At 40.7% G+C, this 23474-nt stretch overlaps 1 protein-coding gene across 7 annotated transcripts in view; it reads left to right on the forward strand.

The window, feature by feature from the left end:
* C13H9orf85 (chromosome 13 C9orf85 homolog) overlaps positions 1-23474 on the forward strand; it is a 75855-nt gene that overhangs the window by 39792 nt on the left and 12589 nt on the right. For 3 of the 7 annotated variants that reach the window (XR_008509721.2, XR_008509722.2, XR_008509720.2), the window contains one exon: positions 19006-19121. The exons of 2 other annotated variants lie outside the window; for them this stretch is intronic. Coding sequence is in view for 2 of the 5 variants with exons in the window: in XM_024252579.3 (XP_024108347.2) it covers positions 19006-19119; positions 20182-20332 (265 nt within the window). In the remaining 3 variants the exon portion in view is untranslated. Of the gene's footprint in view, positions 1-19005; positions 19122-20181; positions 23365-23474 lie in introns of those variants that run through there. 2 more of the 7 variants (XM_024252579.3, XM_054520044.2) reach the window with 2 other exon arrangements.

Genomic DNA, 23474 nt, shown 5'->3' on the forward strand with positions numbered 1-23474 from the left:
CTGGGTTCACACCATTCTCCTGCTCAGCCTCCCGAGTAGCTGGGACTACAGATGCCCACCACCACACCCGGCTAATTTTTTTTGTATTTTTAGTAGAGACGGGGTTTCACCGTGTTAGCCAGGATGGTCTGCATCTCGTGACCTCGTGATCCGTCCACCTCAGCCTCCCAAAGTGCTGGGATTACAGGCATGAGCCACCGTGCCTGGCCCAGCCTGCTTTTATTTTTTAATATATATACCTGTGGAAAGATAAATAGATTTTGCTTTCAGGCCCTGAAATGCCTATGCTGGTACCTAGAAACCTTTTTTGACTTTTATTTCAGGTAACCAAGCAACCTTTTCTCCTATTAATTTAGAAATGTGGCAGACAAATACCCCCATTTATGTGAGAATCTCGAGCCTGCTTATTTTCTCTACCTATTAAAAAAAAAATCACCAGCATTATAACGTTAGCCCATGTTTAACCTTGCCATAGTAGTAGAAAAGAAAAGAGAAGCTGGTATAAAACAGCACAGTCCTCAAACAGGTTGGGGTCTGAGAGCTTGGAAATGGACCTGTGAATTCTTTACATCTGTGGTTCTCAGTTAAGGAGGTGGCTTGAGGATGGAGTTTGTCCCCAGGAAGGGTGCTACTGACACATAGTGTAAAGAGACCAGGGATGCTGCTAAACATCCCACAGTTCACAGGACAGCCCGCCACAATAAAGAAATATCCAGCTCAACATGTCAAGAGTGTCTTGGTTGAGAAGCCTTGCTCTGTACCAAATAGATAGATACTCACAAAGCCAAGGCACTGAAACATCCTGTATCTTAGTTCAGTGTTTTTCAAACTTTTCAGCTGTCAAATTCTTTAATAAAACGCTTATCCAGGAGTCCCATGAATACAACAGGCTAAAACAGAACTGCCCTAAATGGGGAGAAGGGAGCCCAGACCTTACAAGCTGTGTGATAAATGTTCATTGAAAGTAGATTTCATCGTAAAAATATTTCAAGTGAAAGAGGAAAGAGCTAATATAACCTGCCTTGGAACCAGCATTACTCTAGAGATGTCTGGCCTGAGAGTTTCATGTCATGAGGATGCTTTATTCCCTAAAAAACTGTTTCCTTTTCATTAAATATTTTAATTGAACAGAGTCACTCTTCTGGCCCTCACATCCAGGTGTTTAACCCCTCCAGATTTATTGCCTCTCAACTTTTATTCCCATTGATTACCCAGGTGTACCCCTTACCTATTCATACTTCATTGCATTGAATAAGTAAATTCTCCTCTTTTAAATTTATCATTGCATCTCATCTCACCTCTACTCAGATACCCCTGTGGTTTCAGAGTTGACTAAACCAGTGGTTTAAAAAAAAGTGGGGGAGGGAAGCAGGCACAGTCACTCACACCTGTAATCCCAGCACTTTGAGAATCTAAGGCAGGAGGATCACTTGATTCTAGGAGTTTGAGACTAGCCTGGGCAACATAGCAAGACCTCATATCTACAAATAATTTAAAAAATTAGCCAGGCATGCTGATGCGCACCTGTGGTCCTAGCTGCTGGGAAGACTGAGGCAGGAGACTGAGGCTGGAAGATCACTTGAGCCTGGGCAGTCAAGGCTGCAGTGAGCTGTGATCACACCACTGCACTCTGGCCTGGGTGACAGAGCAAGACCCCAGCTCAAAAAAAAAAAAAATGTGTATTTTACATAAGTTGAGTCAAGGGCTCCAGTGGTGATGGGTGGGACTCCAGCAGCAGGAGGCTAAGAGAGCTTTGTCACCAGAGAAGTTCTGCTTTTATATGTCTACTATAATGTGAGAGTTGGCTGGGGGGATTGGTTGGTCGGGGGGAGGGGGTCCTCTAGACTGTAGGGAAAAAGGTGTTACTATTTGGGAGAAAATTAGATGGGGGGCTGAGGTGTTGCCAAATAGGTTATGTTCCAGGACAGGGGTCCCAGTCCAGACCCCAAGAGAGGGTTCTTGGATCTCGTGAAAGCAAGTTTATTAAGAAAGTAGAGGAATAAAAGAATGGCTACTCCATAGACAGAGCAGAGCCAAGGGCTGCTGGTTGTCCATTTTTATGGTTATTTCTTGATGATATGCTAAACAAGGGGTGGATTATTCATGTCTTTCCTTTTTAGACCATGTAGGGTAGCTTCCTGACATTGCCATGGCATTTGTAAACTGTAATAGTGCTGGTGGGAGTGTAGCGGTGAGGGCAACCAGAGGACATTCTAGTGGCCATCTTGGTTTTGGTGGGTTTTAGCCAGCTTCTTTACTGCAACCTGTTTTATCAGCAAGGTCTTTATGACCTGTATTTTGTGCTAATCTCCTATCTTATTCTGTGACTTAGAATGTCTTAATAACCATCTGGGAATGCAGCCCACTAGGTCTCAGCCTCATTTTACCCAGCTCCTATTCAAGATGGAGTTGCTCTGGTTCACACACCTCTGACAGTTATGCCACCATAAGGCTGCCTTCCTAACCATGTGCTTGCTCCCTCTTTGCTACAAAGCTTTCTTGTAACTAAATTAGCCAAACCAAGACGTTAAAGATAATATTTTATTAACCAACCCCTTTCCTTTTTTTAGCCTCTATTTTTAAAGGGAAGAATTTCTATACCCCTAAAATGTTGCTTAATAGAGTATCACTGTCCTCATTTTTCAATGAAGACAAATTAGTGGACAGAGAGATATATTGGCCAGTTTATGGTTAAATTCGTGATAGTTTCTTGCCTCAGTCCTTGGCATTGTATTATTGTATTGTCTATCAATTGGCATTCATTACTTATATTTGTTCATTGAGCAAGCACTCAAGGAAACCAGAGTCTCCTTAAACTAGTTGTAATCACAATTTTGATAGGTTATGTTAAAAGAAAACTTTAGACAAATTAAATTTAACAGAGTTTAACTGAGCAAAGAATGATTGAAGAATCAGGCATCTCCCAGAACCAGAGTAGTTTCAGAGCAACTCTTAAGGGCTACCATGTGCTTCAATAACAGTTTTGGACAGAAAAGGGAAAGTGACCTTTTTCTGTCCAAAACTGTCCAAAGGTCACTTTCCTTTTTCTGTCCAAAACTGAAGTACATAAACAGCTGGATTGGTTACAGCTTGGCATTTGCCTTATTTGAACCTACTTTGAACAGTTGGCTGACTGTGGTTGGCCGAGACTTGGTTACTGTTACAATAGTAGGTTACAGTCAGTTTACACATCAAGTTATGTTACAGTTCAGTATATAGAGAGAAACCTTTAGGCCAGACTTAAAATATGTACCCAGGCAGCTTTAGGCCAAATTTAATTTATCAGTAGATTCCATCTGTAGCCATCCAAGCTGTACTCGTTCTCAGTGCTTAGAAACTGAGCATACCACTCACTAGCAGGTACCTGAGGAATAATGTATGCTATATGCAGTGATCAATACAAAGTGAGTCCTTGATCTCCATGCAGTCTGAGTTTGTAGCATCTGAATGGAGACCTATGATTTAAATGGCTAATTTTTATAGTCTGTATGTTTTAAACACTTTGACTTGCCTCCATTTTGATATATTTGTAGTTAATGAAAAGGAAAAATAAATGGATTTTTTAGTGCATTACTATGAAAGAATTTTTGCATGGTTTTTCTTCTTTTAAGAATATGTTTATTTCAGGACATCTGAACATTATATGCCTTATTGTAGAATCTTCTAATAAAACAACTGTTTACATGCTAATAAGCATTGGGTATCACAGTTGGTAATAGGAAGGGGAATGCAAAAGCTTTTTTTTTTTTTTTTTTTTTTTTGAGACAGAATTTCGCTCTTGTTGCCCAGGCTGGAGTGTAATGGCGCGATCTTGGCTCGCCACAACCTCCACCTCCCAGGTTCAACCGATTCTCCTGCCTCAGCCTCCCAAGTACCTGGGATTACAGGCATGCACCACCACGCTCAGCTAATTTTGTATTTTTAGTAGAGACGGGGTTTCTTCATGTTGGTCAGGCTGGTCTCAAACTCCCGACCTCAGGTGATCTGCCCACCTCAGCCTCCCAAAGTGCTGGAATTACAGGTGTGAACCACTGCACCCAGCCCACAAAAGCTTTATATTTTATAATACAGTTTTAGCGTCCCAAATTCCAAATCCAAAATGTCCTAAAATCTGCAACTTTTTGAGTGCCAACATAATGCTCAAAGGATATGTTTATAGGAGCATTTCAGATTTCAGATTTTTGGATTTCGAATGCTCAACTCTTAGTATTAGCAAATATTTCAAAACCTGGGGAAAAAAAAAATCTGAACACTTCTCATCCCAAATATTTTAGATAAGGGATTCTCAGTCTATACTAGGGTCATAGCCAGAGAAGAGTCTTTGACTTGCTGATATTTTCTAAAGAGAAATAGCTAAAGAGAAATGAACAAAGTTAAGTGCCTTCATGATAGAATATATGACAAGAAGAAACAGTATAGAATGTAAAAGGTCTTGGTTAAAATTGAGTGTTTAATTTGTCTGTTTATTCCCTGAAGACTGACTTTTTTTTTTTTAAGTAGACATGGGGTTTCACCATGTTGGCCAGGCTGGTCTCGAACTCCTGACCTCTGCCCGCCTTGGCCTCCCAAAGTGCTGGGATTACAGTCATGAGCTACAGCACCGGCCAAGACTGACTTTCTATAGTTTTATGTTTACCACTTAAACTAACATAGCAATGTGATTATTTATCCAGTTGATAGATTATCAAGCCCCTTCACATCCTGCCCCAAATTTCACCCATTATTTTTGTTATTAATTTAGGGTATCAGACTAAGTGAAACTAGAAGATGAAGTTCATATCAGTTGTATTCATTACATTTTAAAGATTTATTGGCTAAGAGAGAAGAATTGGTATTTTTAAGCATTGAGTTAAATTTTGCACCAAACTCCAGGTGAAATCTCAGTCAATTTCATTGAAATAAGTAATTATTAAATATCATATTACTCAGTGAAAAACTGATTACTTATTGCTGCAAAGAACATAATAAATTAGGAAAGAAAATTTGTTCTAAAATACAACAGGAGAAAGATATTAAATGATTAAAACTTCATTGTTAGCCTGTTCCTCTCTTTAGATGAGTGTGTACCTATGTGTAGTTTATTTGAAAAAACATAAATATTTGAAATTTATATTTTGACTGTTTGAAGATAGTCAAAACATAAATGCTATTTTCCAGAATCCAAGCACAATTAAAAGGTAGTAAATACTTCAACAGTGGTCCAGGTCTTTTCTTTCTCCTTCCTCCCCATTCCTCATAAACACGGTAAAGATCTGCTATAAATAGCTGAGAAAACCCCTGCAGTTATGTATGTTTTTCCCACCATGAGCCATGATACAGCATCACTTCCACAAATAAGGATTAGGAATGGCATTGCAGAGAATATGTCTTAGATCAATAAAATCCTTATTAGTAAGAATTGGGATGTAGAAGTAGCTTTGGTATTATAGAACCTTTACTGGTATTTTGGAAGTGGAGTCTTTGTACTATTTAAGGTCTGAATGATGTATCCTTTCTAGTGGAATTTTAAGCGTAAAAGGTTGAAACCAGAACACTTAAGAAGTCCCTTAAAACCAGAAATCATATTCTATTGGTGGGAATTTTGAGAATTATTGCTGGAATTCTTCAGAGAATGTTCAGGAAGCTGGTGTTGTTTGGGGAAATAGGGTAAATGGAAAGGAAAAGATCCCAAGTACTTCAAGCTGGCCTGTCTAAGGAGGTAATTGAAGGTAATTAAAATATATATATATATATATATATATATATTTTTTTTTTTTTTTTTTTTTTTTGAGACGGAGTTTCGCTCTTGTTGCCCAGACTGGAGTGCAATGGCATGATCTCTGCTCACCGCAACCTCTGCCTCCTGGGTTCAAGCCATTCTCCTGCCTCAGCCTCCCGAGTAGCTGGGAATGCAGGCATGTGCTACCACGACTGGCTAATTTTGTATTTTTAGTAGAGACGGGGTTTCTACATGTTGGTCAGGCTGGTCTCGAACTCTTGACCTCAGGTGATCTGCCTGCCTCAGCCTCCCAAAGTGCTGGGATTACAGGAGTGAGCCACCGCGCCCAGCCGGTAATTAAAATATTTTACCCTCAAAATATATTTCTTTGACGTATTTTGAAATGGCTGCCACTTCACCATCCTGACAAAAGTGGCCTTGCAAAGCTGTCTTAAGTGGGGAAAATTTGTATCCGTATAGAATCTCCATTAATGCAGTCATACCCCTCCCCTTTCTCTTTGTTTCCCCAGATCCAGGAGAGACTGAGAGCAGGACACTTTTAAAAGTCTCTCTGAGGGAGGCTCCTCTACATAACCAGGCCACTTTTGCTGGCCAAACCTCTTCCCTGCTCTGCTTTACCAGAATCTAAGCCCCCATTCTTTCTGTAACCTCAAGATATTATATAAGTTTCTGAAACTATTGAGAAGTTGGCTTTTCATTCTGAAGGCTCCTGTGTATGCACATTAAGTAAATTTGTAGCCTTTTCTCTATTAGTCAATCTACCTCTTGTCAATTATTTTTAACAAAACTTTAAGGGGCCAAGGGCCAATGACTGCCACATCGTATATATTATATATTTTAACCCCAGAATTTGAGTTCAGAGTGGACAAATATTTATTTTAAATTTAACATTTTCTTCTTTTTTTTTTTTTTCTTTTTTGGGACAGAGTTTCGCTCTTATTGCCCAGGCTGGAGTACAATGGCACGATCTCGGCTCACCGCAACCTCTGCCTCCCAGGTTCAAATGATTCTCCTGCCTCAGCCTCGCGAGTAGCTGGGATTACAGGCGCGCACCACCATGCCCGGCTAATTTTGTATTTTTAGTAGAGACGGGGTTTCTCCATGTTGGTCAGGCTGGTCTCAAACTCCCGACCTCAGATGATCCGCCTGCCTCAGCCTCCCAAAGTGCTGGGATTACAGGCGTGAGCCACCGTGTCCGGCCAAAGTTAACATTTTCAAACCTCTGTCACATATGTTGGATTCTAATAACAACCCTGTAGAGGTAGCAAGAACAGATGAGGAGGTAGCCTTAGAAAAATTAGGTGTCTTACTCTGTAAGCTAGTAAACAGTATATTCAAAACTAGCATCTAGATTTTTTAAAGTTTCATAATCTATTTCTGGCTTTTATTTTAATGCCAGGTCCCTAAGTAGAGTTTTCCTTTATAGAATGAAAATAATACCTGTTAGAACACCTTGTCTTGTGTAACCAGGTCTGCTGTAACCTGCAAGAACCAAGAAGCTGGACTGGATGTGAAAGATAATTTACTATAATTCACGTGTTATATTAAGAACAAAATTGTCTCTAGGAACAGTCCATGGTTATACTGGGGATTATTATTCCAATCAGAGCTCTTAATTTCTGAGCGAAAACAAGATTGTTAAAGATGACAGATAGGAAACTGGATTCAATTTGCAATTATTTTAAATAGCATCCTCAATGTACAAGACACTGTGTTGTATGTCAAAAGAAGATAGCAAATGAATCTGTGACACCCAGGAATTTACCATCTATTTGGAGAGAGAGACTCCACAGATAATTCTGGGCAGGTTGCAAAAAGTGCTAGGTGTGAGTAAAAGGAGAAAGAGATGCAGAGGACACAAGGTAAGGCTGCAGAAGAATAAAATGAAACCCAGAGAGACAGGTCTAGAAAAGACTTAAAGGTAGAAGAGTGGTATGAATAATGTTTATAGGAAACCCTGTGAGGAGGGACCAGGGAATGGAGGGAAAATGAACAAGAATCCTGTTGACTTTCATAGACAATACAGATAATCCCGGGCTGTCTTTATATGTCCTGTTTTTTTGTTCCACATAAATTATTATTTCTTCATTCATTTGCTCTTGTTACTTTTTCTTTTTTCTCATTGCATAACTTTTGGTGATCCATGAACAGTAATCAAAGTTGCCTATCAAAAGGAGGTTTCAGTCTATTTTGAATATACATTAAATGAAAAGAAAACTAAACTTGGAAAGTTGGCTTAGGGTCTGGATTTCTAGTTTTTAAAAACTGTTATTATTTTGTTCTTTCATCAAACAAAAGTAAACAGTTACATTTTACAGGTCTTTTTTGTCTGTTTTTGTGTTTTGAGACAGAGTCTCTCTCTGTCACCCAGGCTGGAGTGCAGTGGCGTGATCTCAGCTTACTGGAACCTCTGCCTCAGCCTCCTGAGTAGCTGGGATTTCAGGCGCCCACCACCATGCCTGGCTAATTTTTGTATTTTTAGTAGAGATGGGGTTTCATCATGTTGGCCAGGCTGGTCTCAAACTCCTAACCTCAAGTTAGGGTCTGCCACAAAGTGCTGGGATTACAGGCGCAAGCCACCACATCCGGCCATATTCTACATATCTATCTGTTCCTTCATGTTTACCAGTGTGTGGCAATACACATTGGCCGTTTTTCAGTTCCAAATTTTTTTTTTTTTTTTTTTTTTTTTGAGACAGAGTTTTGCTGTTTTTGCCCAAGTTGGAGGAAAGTGACACGATCTTGGCTCACCACAACTTCTGCTTCCCGGGATCAAGTGATTCTCCTGCCTCAGCCTCCCGAGTAGCTGGGATTACAGGCATGCGCCACCATGCCCGGCTATTTTTGTATTTTCAGTAGGGACGGGATTTCTCCATGTTGGTCAGGCTGGTCTCAAACTCCCGACCTCAGGTGACCCGCCTACCTTGGCTTCCCAGAGTGCTGGGATTTACAGGTGTGAGCCACCACACCTGGCCTCCAGCATTTCTTAATAGGCTGAGGCTCTGAAGGTTAATTCGTGATTTGAAAATTGTGTCTGCAGTGGCTCACACCTGTTATCCCAGCACTTTGGGAGGCCAAGGCGGGTGGATCACGAGGTCAGAAGTTCAAGACCAGCCTGGCCAACATAAGTGAAACCCTGTCTCTACTAAAAATACAAAAATTAGCCGGGCATGGTGGCATGCACCTGTAATCCCAGCTACCCGAGAGGCTGAGGCAGGAGAATCGCTTGAACCTGGGAGGCGGAGGTTGTGGTGAGCTGAGATCGCACCACTGCACTCCAGCCTGGGCAACAAAGTGAGACTCCGCCTCAAAAAAAAGAAAATTGTGTCACCACATTCCAAGAGTATTAAAATGTCCTAGAGTGGAGTTTTAGTCATTGATAGCTCTTTGTATCACATTATAGTATAAAATAACTGTAAACTGTGGCTTTATTGTTGTTTGTTGCCCACAACCATGGTCTTACTGTCTTTAAAGGTGAAAGCAGTAGAGAGCTTTTATTACTTCCATCAATGCCTCTCCAAGTTCATGAGGACTCCAGTTCATGCTTTGATTTAAAATTGCCTTCCCTAAAGTATTGAATAATTTTTATTTTTTATTTTTCATAAACTACACTTGGTCAGAGGTAAATATTTTGTACCCGTTATGAATTATTGGCTGTAAACCCAGTACTTTGGGAGGCCAAGGCTGGAGGATGCCTTGAGCCTAAAAGTGCTAGACCAACTTGGACAACATAGTGAGACCCTGTCACTACAAAAAATAGAAAAAATTAGCTAGGCGTGGTGACGTGCTCCTGTAGTTCTAGCTATTCTGGAGGCTGAGGTGCGAGGATTGCTTAAGCCTGGGAAGTTGAGGCTTCAATGAGCTGTGATTGCACTACTGTATTCCAGCCTGGGCGACAGTGAGACCCTGTCTCAAAAAATAAAATTAAGAATTATTGTAATCTACTTGTCTACTGCATTAAGACAAGGTAGTATAGCCTCTTCATTTACTTTCAAACTTGTAATCTAGGGACACAAGGAAGTGAATTGTGTAATAAGTTCTTATACTCGAGGTACTTAGAATTTGGGGATATTGTTTCCTTAAAAGCATTCTCTAAGTAGCATATGATGTTATCCCATAGTAAAGTTTTATGATCTTGCTATGTTGAGTACAGATGACTTAGAGCCATTGCAGGAAAATAGGACTTTATGAAACTTCAGCAATGTTGCGTTTCTGTTTTGTACACCAAGGGTGGAGTACTGTGGCTCACTGTTTACGAAAGTACCTCGTCATCACATACATGAAAGTACAACAGGAGCTAAATTATGTTAAAGGTTAAAGTGTAATAACCAGGAAATGAAGGCAGTACCAGAAGAGTTGTAATCATGTAAACTCTTTTATTTCTAGCAAGTAGTAATCTATTTTATGTCAGTCACAAAGGGAAACCCTAAGAAGATAGAGGAGAAATTTAACTTCCTTCAAACAGATTTTCCAGATGTTGATAGGTTTAATTATACAATACAAAAAGTTGTGTTACTGGCCGGGCGCAGTGGCTCACGCTTGTAATCCTATCACTTTGGGAGGCTGAGGCAGGGATCACTTGAGGTCAGGAGTTCGAGACCAGCCAGGCCAACATGGTGAAACCCTGTCTCTACTACAAATACAAAAATTAGCCAGGTGTAGTGGCGCGTGGCTATAATCCCAGCTACTCAGGAGGCTGAGGCACGATAATCACTTGAACCCGGAAAGTGGAGGTTGCAGTGAGCCGAGATTGCACCATTGCACTCCAGCATGGGGGACAAGAGTGAAACTCCGTCTCATAAAAAAAAAAAAAAAAAGGTTGTGTTACTATGACAACAGTGTCATAAAAAAATGTTAAGCGTTTTTTGTTTTTTAACTGGGGTTGTGGAAGGGATGATACAGTGATTACTAGTATAATTTGATGCTACTGTTTTTGTTCAGGACTTTTAGTACCCATTATAAAAAATGAGACTCAGAGAAGTTAAAAGTGACTTTCAGAGATTACATTATTACCGGGGGGATCCTTGCTCCCAGAGCTCCCAAGATGGTGGCAGGCCGCTTCCAAGATGGTGGTGAGAGGTGACGGCGTGCTGGCAGTCCTCACAGCCCTCCCTCACTCTCGGCGCCTCCTCTGCCTGGGCTCCCACTTTGGTGGCACTTGAGGAACCCTTCAGCCCACCGCTGCACTGTGGTAGCTCCTTTCTGGGCTGGCCAAGGCCGGAGCCAGCTCCCTCAGCTTGCAGGGAGGTGTGGAGGGAGAGGCGCCAGCGGGAACCGGGGCGGCGCCCGGCGCTTGCGGGGCCACCTGGAGTTCCGGGTGGGCGTGGGCTTGGCGGGCCCTGCACTCGGAGCAGGTGGCCGGCCCTGCGGCCCAGGGCAATGAGGGGCTTAGCACCCGGGCCAGCAGCTGCAGCGGGTGTACTGGGTCCCCCAGCAGTGCCAGCCCACTGGCACTGCGCTTAATTTCTCGCCCGGCCTTAGCTGTCTTCCTGCGGGGCAGAGCTTGGGACCTGCAGCCCGCCATGCCTGAGCCTCCCACCCCCTCCGTGGGCTCCTGGGTGGCCGGAGACTCCCCGACGAGCGCCACCCCCTGCTCCACAGAACCCAGTCCCATTGACCACCCAAGGGCTGAGGAGTGCGGGTGCACGGCGTGGGACTGGCAGACAGCTCCACCTGCAGCCCCCGTGAGGGATCCACTGGGTGAAGCCAGCTGGGCTCCTGAGTCTGGTGGGGATGTGGAAAACCTTTATGTCTAGCTCAGGGATTGTAAATACACCAATCGTCACTCTGTATGTAGCTCAAGGTTTGTAAACACACCAATCAGCACCCTGTGTCTAGCTCAGGGTTTGTGAATGCACCAATTGACACTCTGTATCTAGCTACTCTGGTGGGGCTTTGGAGAACCTTTGTGTGGACACTCTGTATCTAGCTAATCTGGTGGGGACAAGCTGGTGGGAACGTGGAGAACCTTTGTGTCTAGCTCAGGGATTGTAAATGCACCAATCAGCGCCCTATCAACACAGACCACTTGGCTCTACCAATAAGCAGGATGTGGGTGGGGCCAGAGAAGACAATAAAAGCAGGGTGCCCCCAGCCAGCAGTGGCAACCCACTTGGGTCCCCTTCCACACTGTGGAAGCTTTGTTCTTTGCAATTAAATCTTGCTACTGCTCACTCTTTGGGTCCACACTGCCTTTATGAGCTGTAACACTCACTGCGAAGGTCTGCAGCTTCACTCCTGGAGCCAGCGAGACCACAGGCCCACCGGGAGGAAAAAACAACTCCAGATGCGCCGTCTTAAGAGCTGTAACACTCACCGTGAAGGTCTGCAGCTTCACTCCTGAGCCAGCAAGACCACGAACCCACCAGAAGGAAGAAACTCCGAGCACATCTGAACATCAGAAGGAACAAACTCCAGACACCCTGCCTTTAAGAACTGTAACACTCACCGTGAGGGTCCACGGCTTCATTCTTGAAGTCAGTGAGACCAAGAAGCCACCAATTCCGGACACAGTGGCAAGCCTTGTGTTCTCTGACCTGGGGTTCTTGGCCTCACGGATTCATTCCAAAGAATGGAATCTTGGGCCATGCGGTGAGTGTTATAGCTCTATTAGAAGCTGTGGGTCACGGAAGAGAACTGTGGAACCCAGTGACTAGTGTTCAGCTCAATTAGGACGAACCCAGGCACTTAGCCGTGCAGGAACAATGGCAAGCCTTTAGTCCAGTCAGGAGTGGCAATGGGCGCCTGGCAAGATCAGGAGCACAGCGGACACCCTGCTGGATCCAGAGGGATGGAAGTCAGTGGTGGGTCTGTGACGGCAGCAAACAGCAGTGATGAACAAATGAGCGAAAGCTCAGCTCGAGCGGTAACAAACACAGACCAGAAGAGAGTGCAGTTGCAAGATTTAATAGAGTGAAAACAGAGCTCCTATACAAAGGGAGGGGACCCAAAGTGGGTAGCCATTGCCGGCTTGAATGCCTGGGTGTATATCCCAATCATTGTCCCTCCCGCTGTGCTCTCAGGCAATAGATGACTGGCTATTTCTTTACCTCCTGTTTTTGCCTAATTAGCATTTTAGTGAGCTCTCTTTACTACCTGATTGGTCAGGTGTGAGCTAAGTTGCAAGCCCGATGTTTAAAGGTGGATGTGGTCACCTTCCCAGTTTGGCTTAGGAATTCTTAGTCAGCCTAGGAAATCCAGCTAGTCCTGTCTCTCAGTATGACAAGGACGTGTCAAGGGTGGGCTAGAATCAAAGTCTCCAGTTTCCCAAACTAGTGTTCTTTTCCTGCTATTTTATTGCCAGTGCTCAAGTGATCTTCCCACCTCAGCCTCTGAGTAGCTGGGACTACTACACTCTGGTAGGTGGTGTGCACCCCCATGCCTGGCTAATTTTTGTTTTTTGTAGAGATGGGGTCTCTCTATGTTGCCAAGGCTGTTCTCTAACTCCTGGGCTCAAGCAATTCTCCTGCCTGGGCCTCCCAAGGTGCTGGGGTTACAGGCATGAGCCACTGTGCCCACCCAATAGTAGTATTTTTAAGAAGTGTATTGTCTCCTTTATCAAGAAACATGTCAACAGTGGTGACCTGTGTTTTTATTTGACCATAGTTTCCATTAAAATGATTAGTTGTGGTATAAGTATGGTCAGAATTGTTTGAGTGATTGTTTCTGGGAATTGTGTGTGTTAAAGTGAACTAAAGATAGCCTGATAAGGACTCCCTATTTCTATATTTGAGTCCTTGTGGATGAACTGCAACCTAATTTAATAGGTAGACAAGACTGAAAACCTAAGTTTAACTAACAGGAGTATGTGCCTGTAACAATAGCTGAGCCTTGGCCAATCTCAGCAGCCATACTTCAACCATTCATACACTGCTGAGTGTTCAAACTGTGTTCAAATAAGGCAAATGCTAACCTGTAACCAATCCAGCTGTTTCTGTACCTCCCTTCCTATTTCTGTACTGCACTTTACTTTTTTTGTCTATAAATTTGTTCTGACCATGAGGCATGCCTGGAGTCTCTCTGAATCTGCTGTGATTCTGGGGGCTGCCTGATTCGTGAATCATTCATTGCTCAATTAAACTCCTTTAAATGTAATTCAGCTGAATTTTTCTTTTAACATGTATTCCATAAAGAAATGAAAAGGCAAAACTATCCTCATTTTGACATTTCTGAAGTTTTCTTAGCAATGGACTCATACAATATAGCCATTTTTCAGGGAAATTTGGAAAAAATTATATTTAGGAGAATTTAAAATTTTTCCTTACCATTGTAGGGAGGTTTGAATTTTTCCCCTGAAGGTTTGGTAATTTGAATCTATAAAACAAACATAATACATAGATTAACAAGAGAAAAGGGTGTACAAATTTTATTGTGTGCATATGTGTGCACAGGAGTCATGACTATAAAAAAAAACCCAAAGGCAAGATGGTTAATGCTTTTGTATCATCTTGAGGTTACAGAAAGAATGGGGGGCTCAGATTGTGGCAAAGCAGGATATTGTGGAAAGACAGTTATGAGTGGGGGAGAAGAGGAGAAACCTGGGCAAAGGCAGTCTTGTTATGCAGATAAAACCTCACAGGTGGTAGCCCCGCAGGGCCTCTGGTAAATGTTTCTGTCAGACCTTTAAAGTTTTAGAGCTGAGTTGATCTTTCCTAGATCCAGACAAGGGCGGGCTTCAGAGAAAGCCTGTTTATATCTGTTGTTTACTTCACTTTATTTCCTCTGCAGATGCAAATCATCCTCACAAAAGACAGCTTTGCTGGCTGTTTGTAAGATGTTCAAAATACTTAATAAGTTTTGTGCCAAACTGGCTTGTTTTTTCGTTCTTTTAAGAGTGTGTTTTGAAGAGGAGACATTTTTTATTCTGAAGAGGGTCCATCTAACAAATTATTCTTTCTAGATCATGGTGGTGGTGTTGTAGATAAGATGTCTTTGCCTAGCTGAGGGTTCTTCTTCTAGAAGTTGTATAATTCTTGATTTTATATTTGAATTTATGTTCTATTTCTTGTTAATTTTAGGGATAGTCAGTTTTTCCAACATTGTTTGTTGAAAAGACTGTCTTTTCTCTATTCGGTTACCTTTCTACTGTCTTGAAAATCAGTTGGTCATATATGTATGTGGTCTGTTTCTGGTCTTTATTCCACTGATCTGTGTGTCTGTCCTTTCGCCAGTACTACACTACCTTGATCACTACCTTGTGATAAGTCTTGAAATCACATAGCGAGAATTCTCCAACCTCATTTTTCATTTTCATAACTCTTCTGGCTGTTATAATTTCTTTGCTTTTTCTTATAAAAAGTAATTAATCATTGCTAGAAACATAAAAATACAGTTTATGTTTGTTTACTGATTTTATTGTGATATTGTGATTTTATTAAACTCACTGTTTATGTCCAGTACGTTTTAAAAAATAGGTTAATTGGTGTTTTCTATATAGATAATGATTTTTTCTTCTAAATAAAGACACTTATTTCTTCTTTCCAATCTCTATGACCTGTCTTTTTTTTTTTTTTTTTTTTTTGGCTGCTATTGCACTGCCTAGGACCTCCAATATCATGCTGAAAAGGAGTGGTGAGAGCAGATATTCTTGCCCTGTTTCTGATCTTATGGGGAAGGTATTCAGTCTTTCATCATTAAGTAGGAAATTAGCTGTAGTTTGTTTGTAGTTTTCTGTTTTTAGGTTGAGAATGTTTCCTTCAGTTCATAGTTTACTGAGAGTTGTTATAAACGGATGTTATATTTTTGTAAAGCTTTTTTCACATCTATTAACATCATCATATGGTTTTTCTTAGAACATTGCTTTAGTGAATCATATTTATTGGCTTTGAATATATTGAATTAGCCTTGTATTCCCAGGATAAATCCATTTGGTGCATATATATATAGAGAGAGAGAGAGCGCGCGCATGCAAGAGAATGAGCATGCAAGAGAGTGAGCAAGCATGTGTGTAAGATGTTTATATATTGCTGGATTTGATTTGCTAACATTTTGTCATGGATTTTTACATCTTTGTTCGTTAGAAATACTCATCTGTCATTTTCTTGTTTGCTTTTTTTTGTCTTGATATTAGAGCCTTATCAAATGAGTTGAAAAATATTTCTTCCTATTTGTTTTTCTGGAAGGATTTGTATATGATCAGTATTATTTCTTAAATATTTGATAGAATTTACCAGTAAAGCCATTTGGGCCTGGAGTTTTCCTTAAAAAAAAAAAATTAGGAGAGTTTTTTTAGAGTTATGATTAAATCTTTCTTTAATGGATAAAGGAGTATTTATTTCTTCTTCAGTGAGTTTTGATATTCTTTCTTTGCAAAAATTTGGCCATTTCTACAGAGTTGTTGGGCTTATATGCATAGAGTTAATACTAAAATTTTCCCATTATTCTTTGTTTTTTGAGACAGAGTCTTGCTTTGTCGTTTGTTAGAAATAAATTTTTGGTGCCGCAAAAGAAATAGCACTCAAACATAAATTTTCTCGGCAAGGCAATTTTACTTCTATAGAAGGGTGTGTCTCGCGGATGGAGCAATGGCAAGAGTACACCTGAACAAAGGAGGGGAAGGGATTCTTATCCCTGACACAGGTAGTCTCTACTGCTGTGTCGTTCCCCTATCAGCTAGGGTTGGACCACACAATCTAAGCTAATTCCGACTGGCTATTTTAAACAGAGCAGGGGTATGAGCCAGAGTGGCGGGGTGAGTAGTTTCGGCAGGAAAGACGGTTATGGAACAGGTGACTAAAGGTGACTCAGGTCAGAGCAGGTGACCAGGGGTTACTCAGGACAGAGCAGGTGACCAGGGGAACAGTTGTGAACTACTGATTAGAACTGGCGGGAATGTTGTTTACTGAAACTAGGGGCAAAGAGATGAAGAGAACAAGAAAGTTAAACTTTAAAATGGAGAACAAAGAACTGAACATACTGACATACTGATTCTTTGAAGAGAAACTTAGAACTCACTGTATTTAGCACCCAGCCTGGAGTGCAGTGGCGCAATCTCGGCTCACTGCAACCTCTGCCTCCCAGGTTCAAGTGATTCTCCTGTCTCAGCCTCCCAAGTAGCTGGGATTACACCACCATACCCAGCTAATTTTTTGTATTTTTAGTAGAGATGTGGTTTCACTATGTTGGCTGGGCTGGTCTCGATCTCCTGGCCTCAAGTGATCCACCTGCCTCAGCCTCCCAAAGTGCTGGGAGTACCAGCATGAGCCACTGCACCCAGCCTCTTATTATTCTTTCAATGTCTGTTAGATCTATAGTGCTGTACCATCTTTTATTCCTGATGTTTCAGTATATGTGTTTATGAATTATATTGATCTTTTCAAAGAGCCTGCTTTTGGCTGCATTGATTTTATTTTTCTGTTTTCAATATCATTGATTTCTGTTCTTATTACAGCACCCCTTTGTTTGCTTTGAGTTTAATTTACTGTTCTATTTTCTAAAGCTAAAGTTCAGATAACTTTTTTGTTTAATATAATTTGTAATCATGTATTAAAATAAATTTCCCAAGGACTTCTTTAGCTCCGTTTTGTAAATTTTGATGTATTTTCATTGTCATTCAGTCAAAATATTTTCTTTTTGCATGTGTGAATTCCTCTTTGATCTGTGGGTTATTTAGAAGTGTTTTGTTTATTTTCTAAATATTTGAGCATTTTCTAAATATTTTCTGTTATTGATTTTTTGTTAATTTCACTGTGGCAAGATGATATATACTTTATATAAATTTCAGGGCTTTTTCTTTTTTTTTTTTCATACAAAGTTTCACTCTTGTCACCCAGGCTGGAGTGCAATGGTGCAATCTCAGCTCACTGCAACCTCCGCCTCTTGGATTCAAGCAATTCTCCTGCCTCAGCCTCTCAAGTAGCTGAGATTACAGATGTGCTCCCCCATGCCCAGCTAATTTTTTTTGTATTATTAGTAGGGACGGGGTTTCACCATGTTGGCCAGGCTAGTCTCAAACTCCTGACCTCAGGTGATCCACCCACCTCGCCCTCCCAAAGTGCTGGGATTATACGCGTGAGCCACGGCACCCAGCCAGTTTTTTCTTTTTTAAAATATGTTGAGGTTGGTTTTATGGCCCAGAATATGGTCTATCTTAGAGAATGTTCCATGTATACTTGAAGACAATGTATTGCTCTTGTATGGAGTATTATAAAATTGTCATTTTGGCTGATAATGTTCATACAGAATAAGTACCTCACAATCCTTATAATTATATACTTTCAATTCCTCCTGGCCAATTTTGTGTTATTGTTGTCATATATTTTACTTTTACATATTCTATAAATCCATAATGTATTTCCACTATTTTGCCTGTAGACTCTCAATTCTATTCTGATGACCTATATATGTCTATTCTTATGTCAGTACTACACAGTCTGGGTTCCTGTAGGTTTGTAGTGTGTTTTGAAATCAATATATGTGAATCTTCACATTTTATTGTTCCTTTTCAAGATTGTTTTGGCTATCCTGGGTCCCTAGAATTTCTGTATGAACTTCAGGATTAACTTGTCAATTTCTGCAAAACAGCCAGCTGGAATTTTAATACAGAGTTCATTGAATCTGTAGATCAGTTTGGGGAGTATTGCTATCTTCTCAATATTCTCAATATTAAGTCTTTTTTTTTTTTTGAGACGGAGTCCCACTCTTGCCCAGGCTGAAGTAGTGTGGCACATCTCCCAGGCATGCCACCACACCCAGCCCAGCTAAATTTGTGTATTTTTAGTAGAGATGGGGTTTCACCATGTTGGCCAGACTGGTCTCGAACTCCTGATCTCAGGTGATCTGCCCGCCTCGGCCTCCCAAACTAGTGGGATTACAGGCCTGAGCACTACTCCCGGCCTATAATATTAAGTCTTTTCATATAAAATATGGTATGTCTTTCCATATAGTTAGGTCTTTAGTTTCTTTCAGTGATGTTTTATAATTTTCAGTGTATTGGTCTTGCATTTCTTTTATTGGATTTATTCCTTTATTCTTTGGTAGATTGTTTATTGGTAGTATATAGAAATACAGTTGAGTTTTGTATATTGATCTTGTTTTAACACATTTTTAATGACACTTTAAAAAAATTTTAAGAGTGGATAAATATCCAGCAATTTTATTCTGCAGCTGTAAACTGTTATCTAGAAATGTGATATAATTAATTTAGAGTGACATAAGATAAACACCTGAAATTGAAATCTAGGAATTTTGATTGTTAGGCTTTTTAACTATACATTTAGACACATCTTATTTTATCAAATAAGTCTGAAATAAATATAAATAAGTTAACATTTTATTTTTTATTTTAGTGTTAAATGTTTACAAAAGACAGTGAAGGATTCTTATCACATAATGTGTAGGCCATGTGCCTGTGAACTTGAAGTTTGTGCAAAATGTGGAAAGAAAGAAGACATTGTTATTCCGTGAGTGTTTCCTTTTATGTTTGAATTTTACTCTTATTGATTGATACATGAATTTCTTTTAAGAGATGATCCTTGCCAGGCGCAGTGGCTCACGCCTGTAATCCCAGTACTTTGGGAGGCCGAGGCGGGTGGATCACGAAGTCAGGAGTTCAAGACCAGACTGGCCAAGATGGTGAAACCCCATCTCTACTAAAAATACAAAAAAATTAGCCGGGCACAGTGGCAGGCACCTGTAATCCCAATTACTCGGCAGGCTGAGACAGGAGAATCGCTTGAACTTGGGGGGCAGAGGTTGCAGTGAGCTGAGATCGTGCCACTGCACTCCAGCCTGGGTGACATAGTGGGACTCCGTTTCAAAAAAAAAAAAAAAAAAGAGATGATCCATGATCCATAACTCTTAGACTTAAGTTGTATGTCAAACTAATATAGACTTTTAAAATTATTTTTCTATCATTACAATAAAAGTGAAACTATATTTTTAAGAAAATAAAATATTTATGTGTGAGATTCATATTCATTACAAAAGAATTACACATTATTTAACAACTTTTAATAGACATCATGTATTAATTTATTTGCGCCTACTTTAGTGACAATAGTATTATAATTGGTTGGATCTCAAGTTAGCGTTCAATGATTTTTTTTTTTTTGAGACGGAGTTTCGCTCTTGTCCAGGCTAGAGTGCAATGGCACGATCTTGGCTCACTGCAACCTCTGCCTCCCAAGTTCAAGTGATTCTCCTGCCTCAGTCTCCCAAGTAGTTGGGATTACAGGCTTGTACCACCACGCCCAGCTAATTTTGTATTTTTAGTAGAGATGGGGTTTTGTCACATTGGCTAGGCTGGTTTCGAACCCCTGACCTCAGGTGATCCTCCTGCCTTGGTCTCCCAAAGTGCTGGAATTACATGCATGAGCCACCACTCCCAGGTGGATCTTTTTCTTTATACTTACTTCATTAGGTTTCTGTTATTCAAGAAATGTAGTGGTAAAAGTCTTTTCAATCTACATGGTTAAATAATGAAAGCCTGGGAAATAAATAGAAATTTTTTCTTTCATCTTTAGGTTGAATAAAGAAACAGAAAAAATAGAACATACTGAAAATAATCTAAGTTCCAACCATAGAAGAAGCTGCAGAAGAAATGAAGAAAGTGATGATGATTTAGATTTTGATATTGATTTAGAAGACACAGGAGGAGACCATCAAATGAATTAATATCACTGTATTAAAAGTCGGCCGGGCACAGTGGCTCACGCCTGTAATCCCAACACTTTGGGAGGCCAAGGCGGGTGGATCACCTGAGGTCAGGAGTTCGAGACCAGCCTGGCCAACATGGTGAAACCCCGTCTCTACTAAAAATACAAAAAATTAGCTGGGCGTAGTGGCTCATGCCTGTAATCCCAGCTACTCGGGAGGCTGAGGCAGGAGAATTGCTTGAACCCTGGAGGCGGAGGTTGAAGTGAGCTGAATTTGTGCCATTACGCTCCAGCCTGGGTGACAGAGCGAGAGTCTGTCTCAAAAAAAATAAAAAGTCAATTTAAGAATGTGAAATTCTGACTACCTTTTTGCTTTGAGTATTTTCTAAAAGATATTTGAAATCCTAATTAGGAAATCAGAAAAAGCTATGGAAAAAGACAAATTTCATACATGAACAATATAAATTGTGTATATTACTTAATATCAAACTAAACAAGATTCAGAATTGATGGTTGTATAAGAACTAGCTCATGTAAAAATAAGATGACATTATTACATTGCCTCAAAAATTGGTCCTCAGTAAGTGCCTTTTGATAAATGATCTCAAATAAATGACTCATAGCAAAAGCCCTGTCACTTATGTTTAATTGTTACAAAGTAAAAGCAATTTTTTCAAAATAATGTTTAACAAGCATATAGCAATTCTGCTTTGTATTTTTATATATTTCATCACATTTTAACTTTTTTCTCTTGTGAAATGTACATACAGAAAACGTGCATATAATTTATACAGTTTGTAATAAGTATGCATTTTTTATAATAAATAATTATAAAGGAAAGTTCATGCATTTACACACCTCGGTGAGGAAACTGCCAGCATCAGGACACCCCAGTGAGGCTCTCCCTCAACAAAAGTTCATCTTTCTTCCCATAGTTGGCACTATTCTGAATTTTGATCATTATTGTCTTAATTTTTTTACTACCCATGTTTGTACTCCTAAACAATACAAATTAGCTTGGTCTGGGTTTTTTGTTTTGCTTTTTTTTTTTTTAGCTCTTTTATCTTTTAATTTTTTTATTATGTTTTTTTTTTTAATTTTATTTATTTTATTAATTTTCTGAGACAGAGTTTCACTCTTGTTGCATAGGCTGGAGTGAAATGGCGCGATCTCGGCTCACTGCAACCCCCACCTCCTGGGTTCAAGCAATTCTCCTGCCTCAGCCTCCCAAGTAGCTGAGATTACAGGTGCCCGCCACCACCCCCAGCTGATCTTTGTCTTTTTAGTAGAGACGGGGTTTCACCATGTTGGCCAGGCTGGTCTTGAACTCCTGACCTCAGGTGATCCACCTGCCTCGGCCTCCCACAGTGCTGGGATTACAGGTGTGAGCCACCATGCCAGGCCATATTTTTTATTTTTTATTTTACTTTTTTTTTTTTTGAGGTGGAGTCTCGCTCTATTGCCCAGGTAGAGTGCAGTGGCATGATCTCGGTTCACTGCAGCCTCCACCTCCCGGGTTCAAGTGATTCTTCTGCCTTAGCCTCCCTAGTAGCGGGGACTGCAGGCCTGTGCCACCACGCCTGGGTAATTTTTGTATTTTTAGTAGAGACGAGGTTTCACCATGTTGGCCAGGTGGTCTCAAACTCCTGGCCTCAAGCAATCCACCCACCTTGGCCTCCCGAAGTGCTGGAATTACAGATATGAGCCTCCACATCTGGCCCATAGTTTGTTTTTTCTAACGTTGAGAGACATTTGAGTTATCTCAAAATTTTCCTGTTACAACAATACTAGCATGAGCATTGTTACATGTGTCTCTTGGTAGACCTGTGCATTTCTGTTAGGTATGTATCTAGCAGTGGTAGAGGGAATCAGGTCGATGCATCTTCACTTTTACTATGTAAAACAAAACTTTTCCAGAGAGATTTTATCCCCTTGTTCATAGAAATGGATTAGAATTTCAGCGCTCTGCATCCTTTCTAACACTTGGTATCAGACTTTTAAATTTCTGCCAGTTGATTATGTGTGCAATAGTATCTCTTTGTCTTAATAATTGTATTTCTAATTACAAATAAGCTTGAGCCCCTTTTTGTGTTTATTGGCTATTTCACTTTCGATAATAGGTGATATTAGGGAATAATTTAAGTGGAATGTTATTTTAGAAATCATACTGAAATACTTAAGGATGTAATACTAATTTACTGTAAAATATTTCAGCATAAAAAAAGTGCAGACATAGATTACATGTCAGTGACATCAGAAAATATTACCTGGGAATACATCAAAAAATATTCAAGAACTCTGTCAACAAAAATATAAAATCTTATCAAGACATTAAAGAAAGTGGAGGCTGGGTAAGTTGGCTCATGCCTATAATCCCAGCACTTTGGGAGGCCAAGGCAGGCAGATCACCTGAGGTCAGGAGTTTGAGACCAACCTGCCCAACATGGTGAAACCCCAGCTCTACTAAAAATAACAAAAACTAGCCGGGTGTGGTAGCAGGTGCCTGCAATCGCAGCTACTCGGGAGGCTGAGGCAGGAGAATCACTTGAACCCGGTAAGCAGAGGTTGCAGTGAGCCAAGATCGCGCCATTGCACTCCAGCCTGGATGACAAGAGCAAGACTCCATCTCAAAAAAAAAAAAAAAGCGGAGACAAAAATGAATAGAAATAGAAATACTGTCTTCACAATTTGAAAGTCTCAGTATTCCAAACATATAGCCTGACTGAAAGAAATGTTCTGTCCCGCTGGGTGCGTTGGCTCACGCCTGTAATCCTAGCACTTTTGGAGGCCAAGGCGGACGGATCACCTGAGGTCGGGAGTTCGAGACCAGCATTACCAACACATAGAAACCCCATCTCTACTAAAAACACAAAATTAGCCAGGCCTGGTGGCGCATCACTGTAATCCCAGCTAGTCCAGAGGTTGAGGCAGGAGAATCACCTGAACCCAAGAGGCAGAGGTTGTGGTGAGCCAAGATAGCGCTATTGCACTCCAGCCTGGGGAACAAGAGTGAAACTCTGTCTCAAAAGAAATAAATTTTCTGCCCATAAATTTGTGTGGCTTTCCTTTTTTGCACATAAACTTATTTTCTGGACTATTTAACTTTTGTGATTAAGGAGCCAGCTTAAGTCTTATTGGACCTACCATAAATTCTTTCCCAT

Source organism: Pongo abelii, chromosome 13 (assembly GCF_028885655.2).
Source record: "Pongo abelii isolate AG06213 chromosome 13, NHGRI_mPonAbe1-v2.0_pri, whole genome shotgun sequence".
Taxonomy (NCBI): domain Eukaryota; kingdom Metazoa; phylum Chordata; class Mammalia; order Primates; family Hominidae; genus Pongo; species Pongo abelii.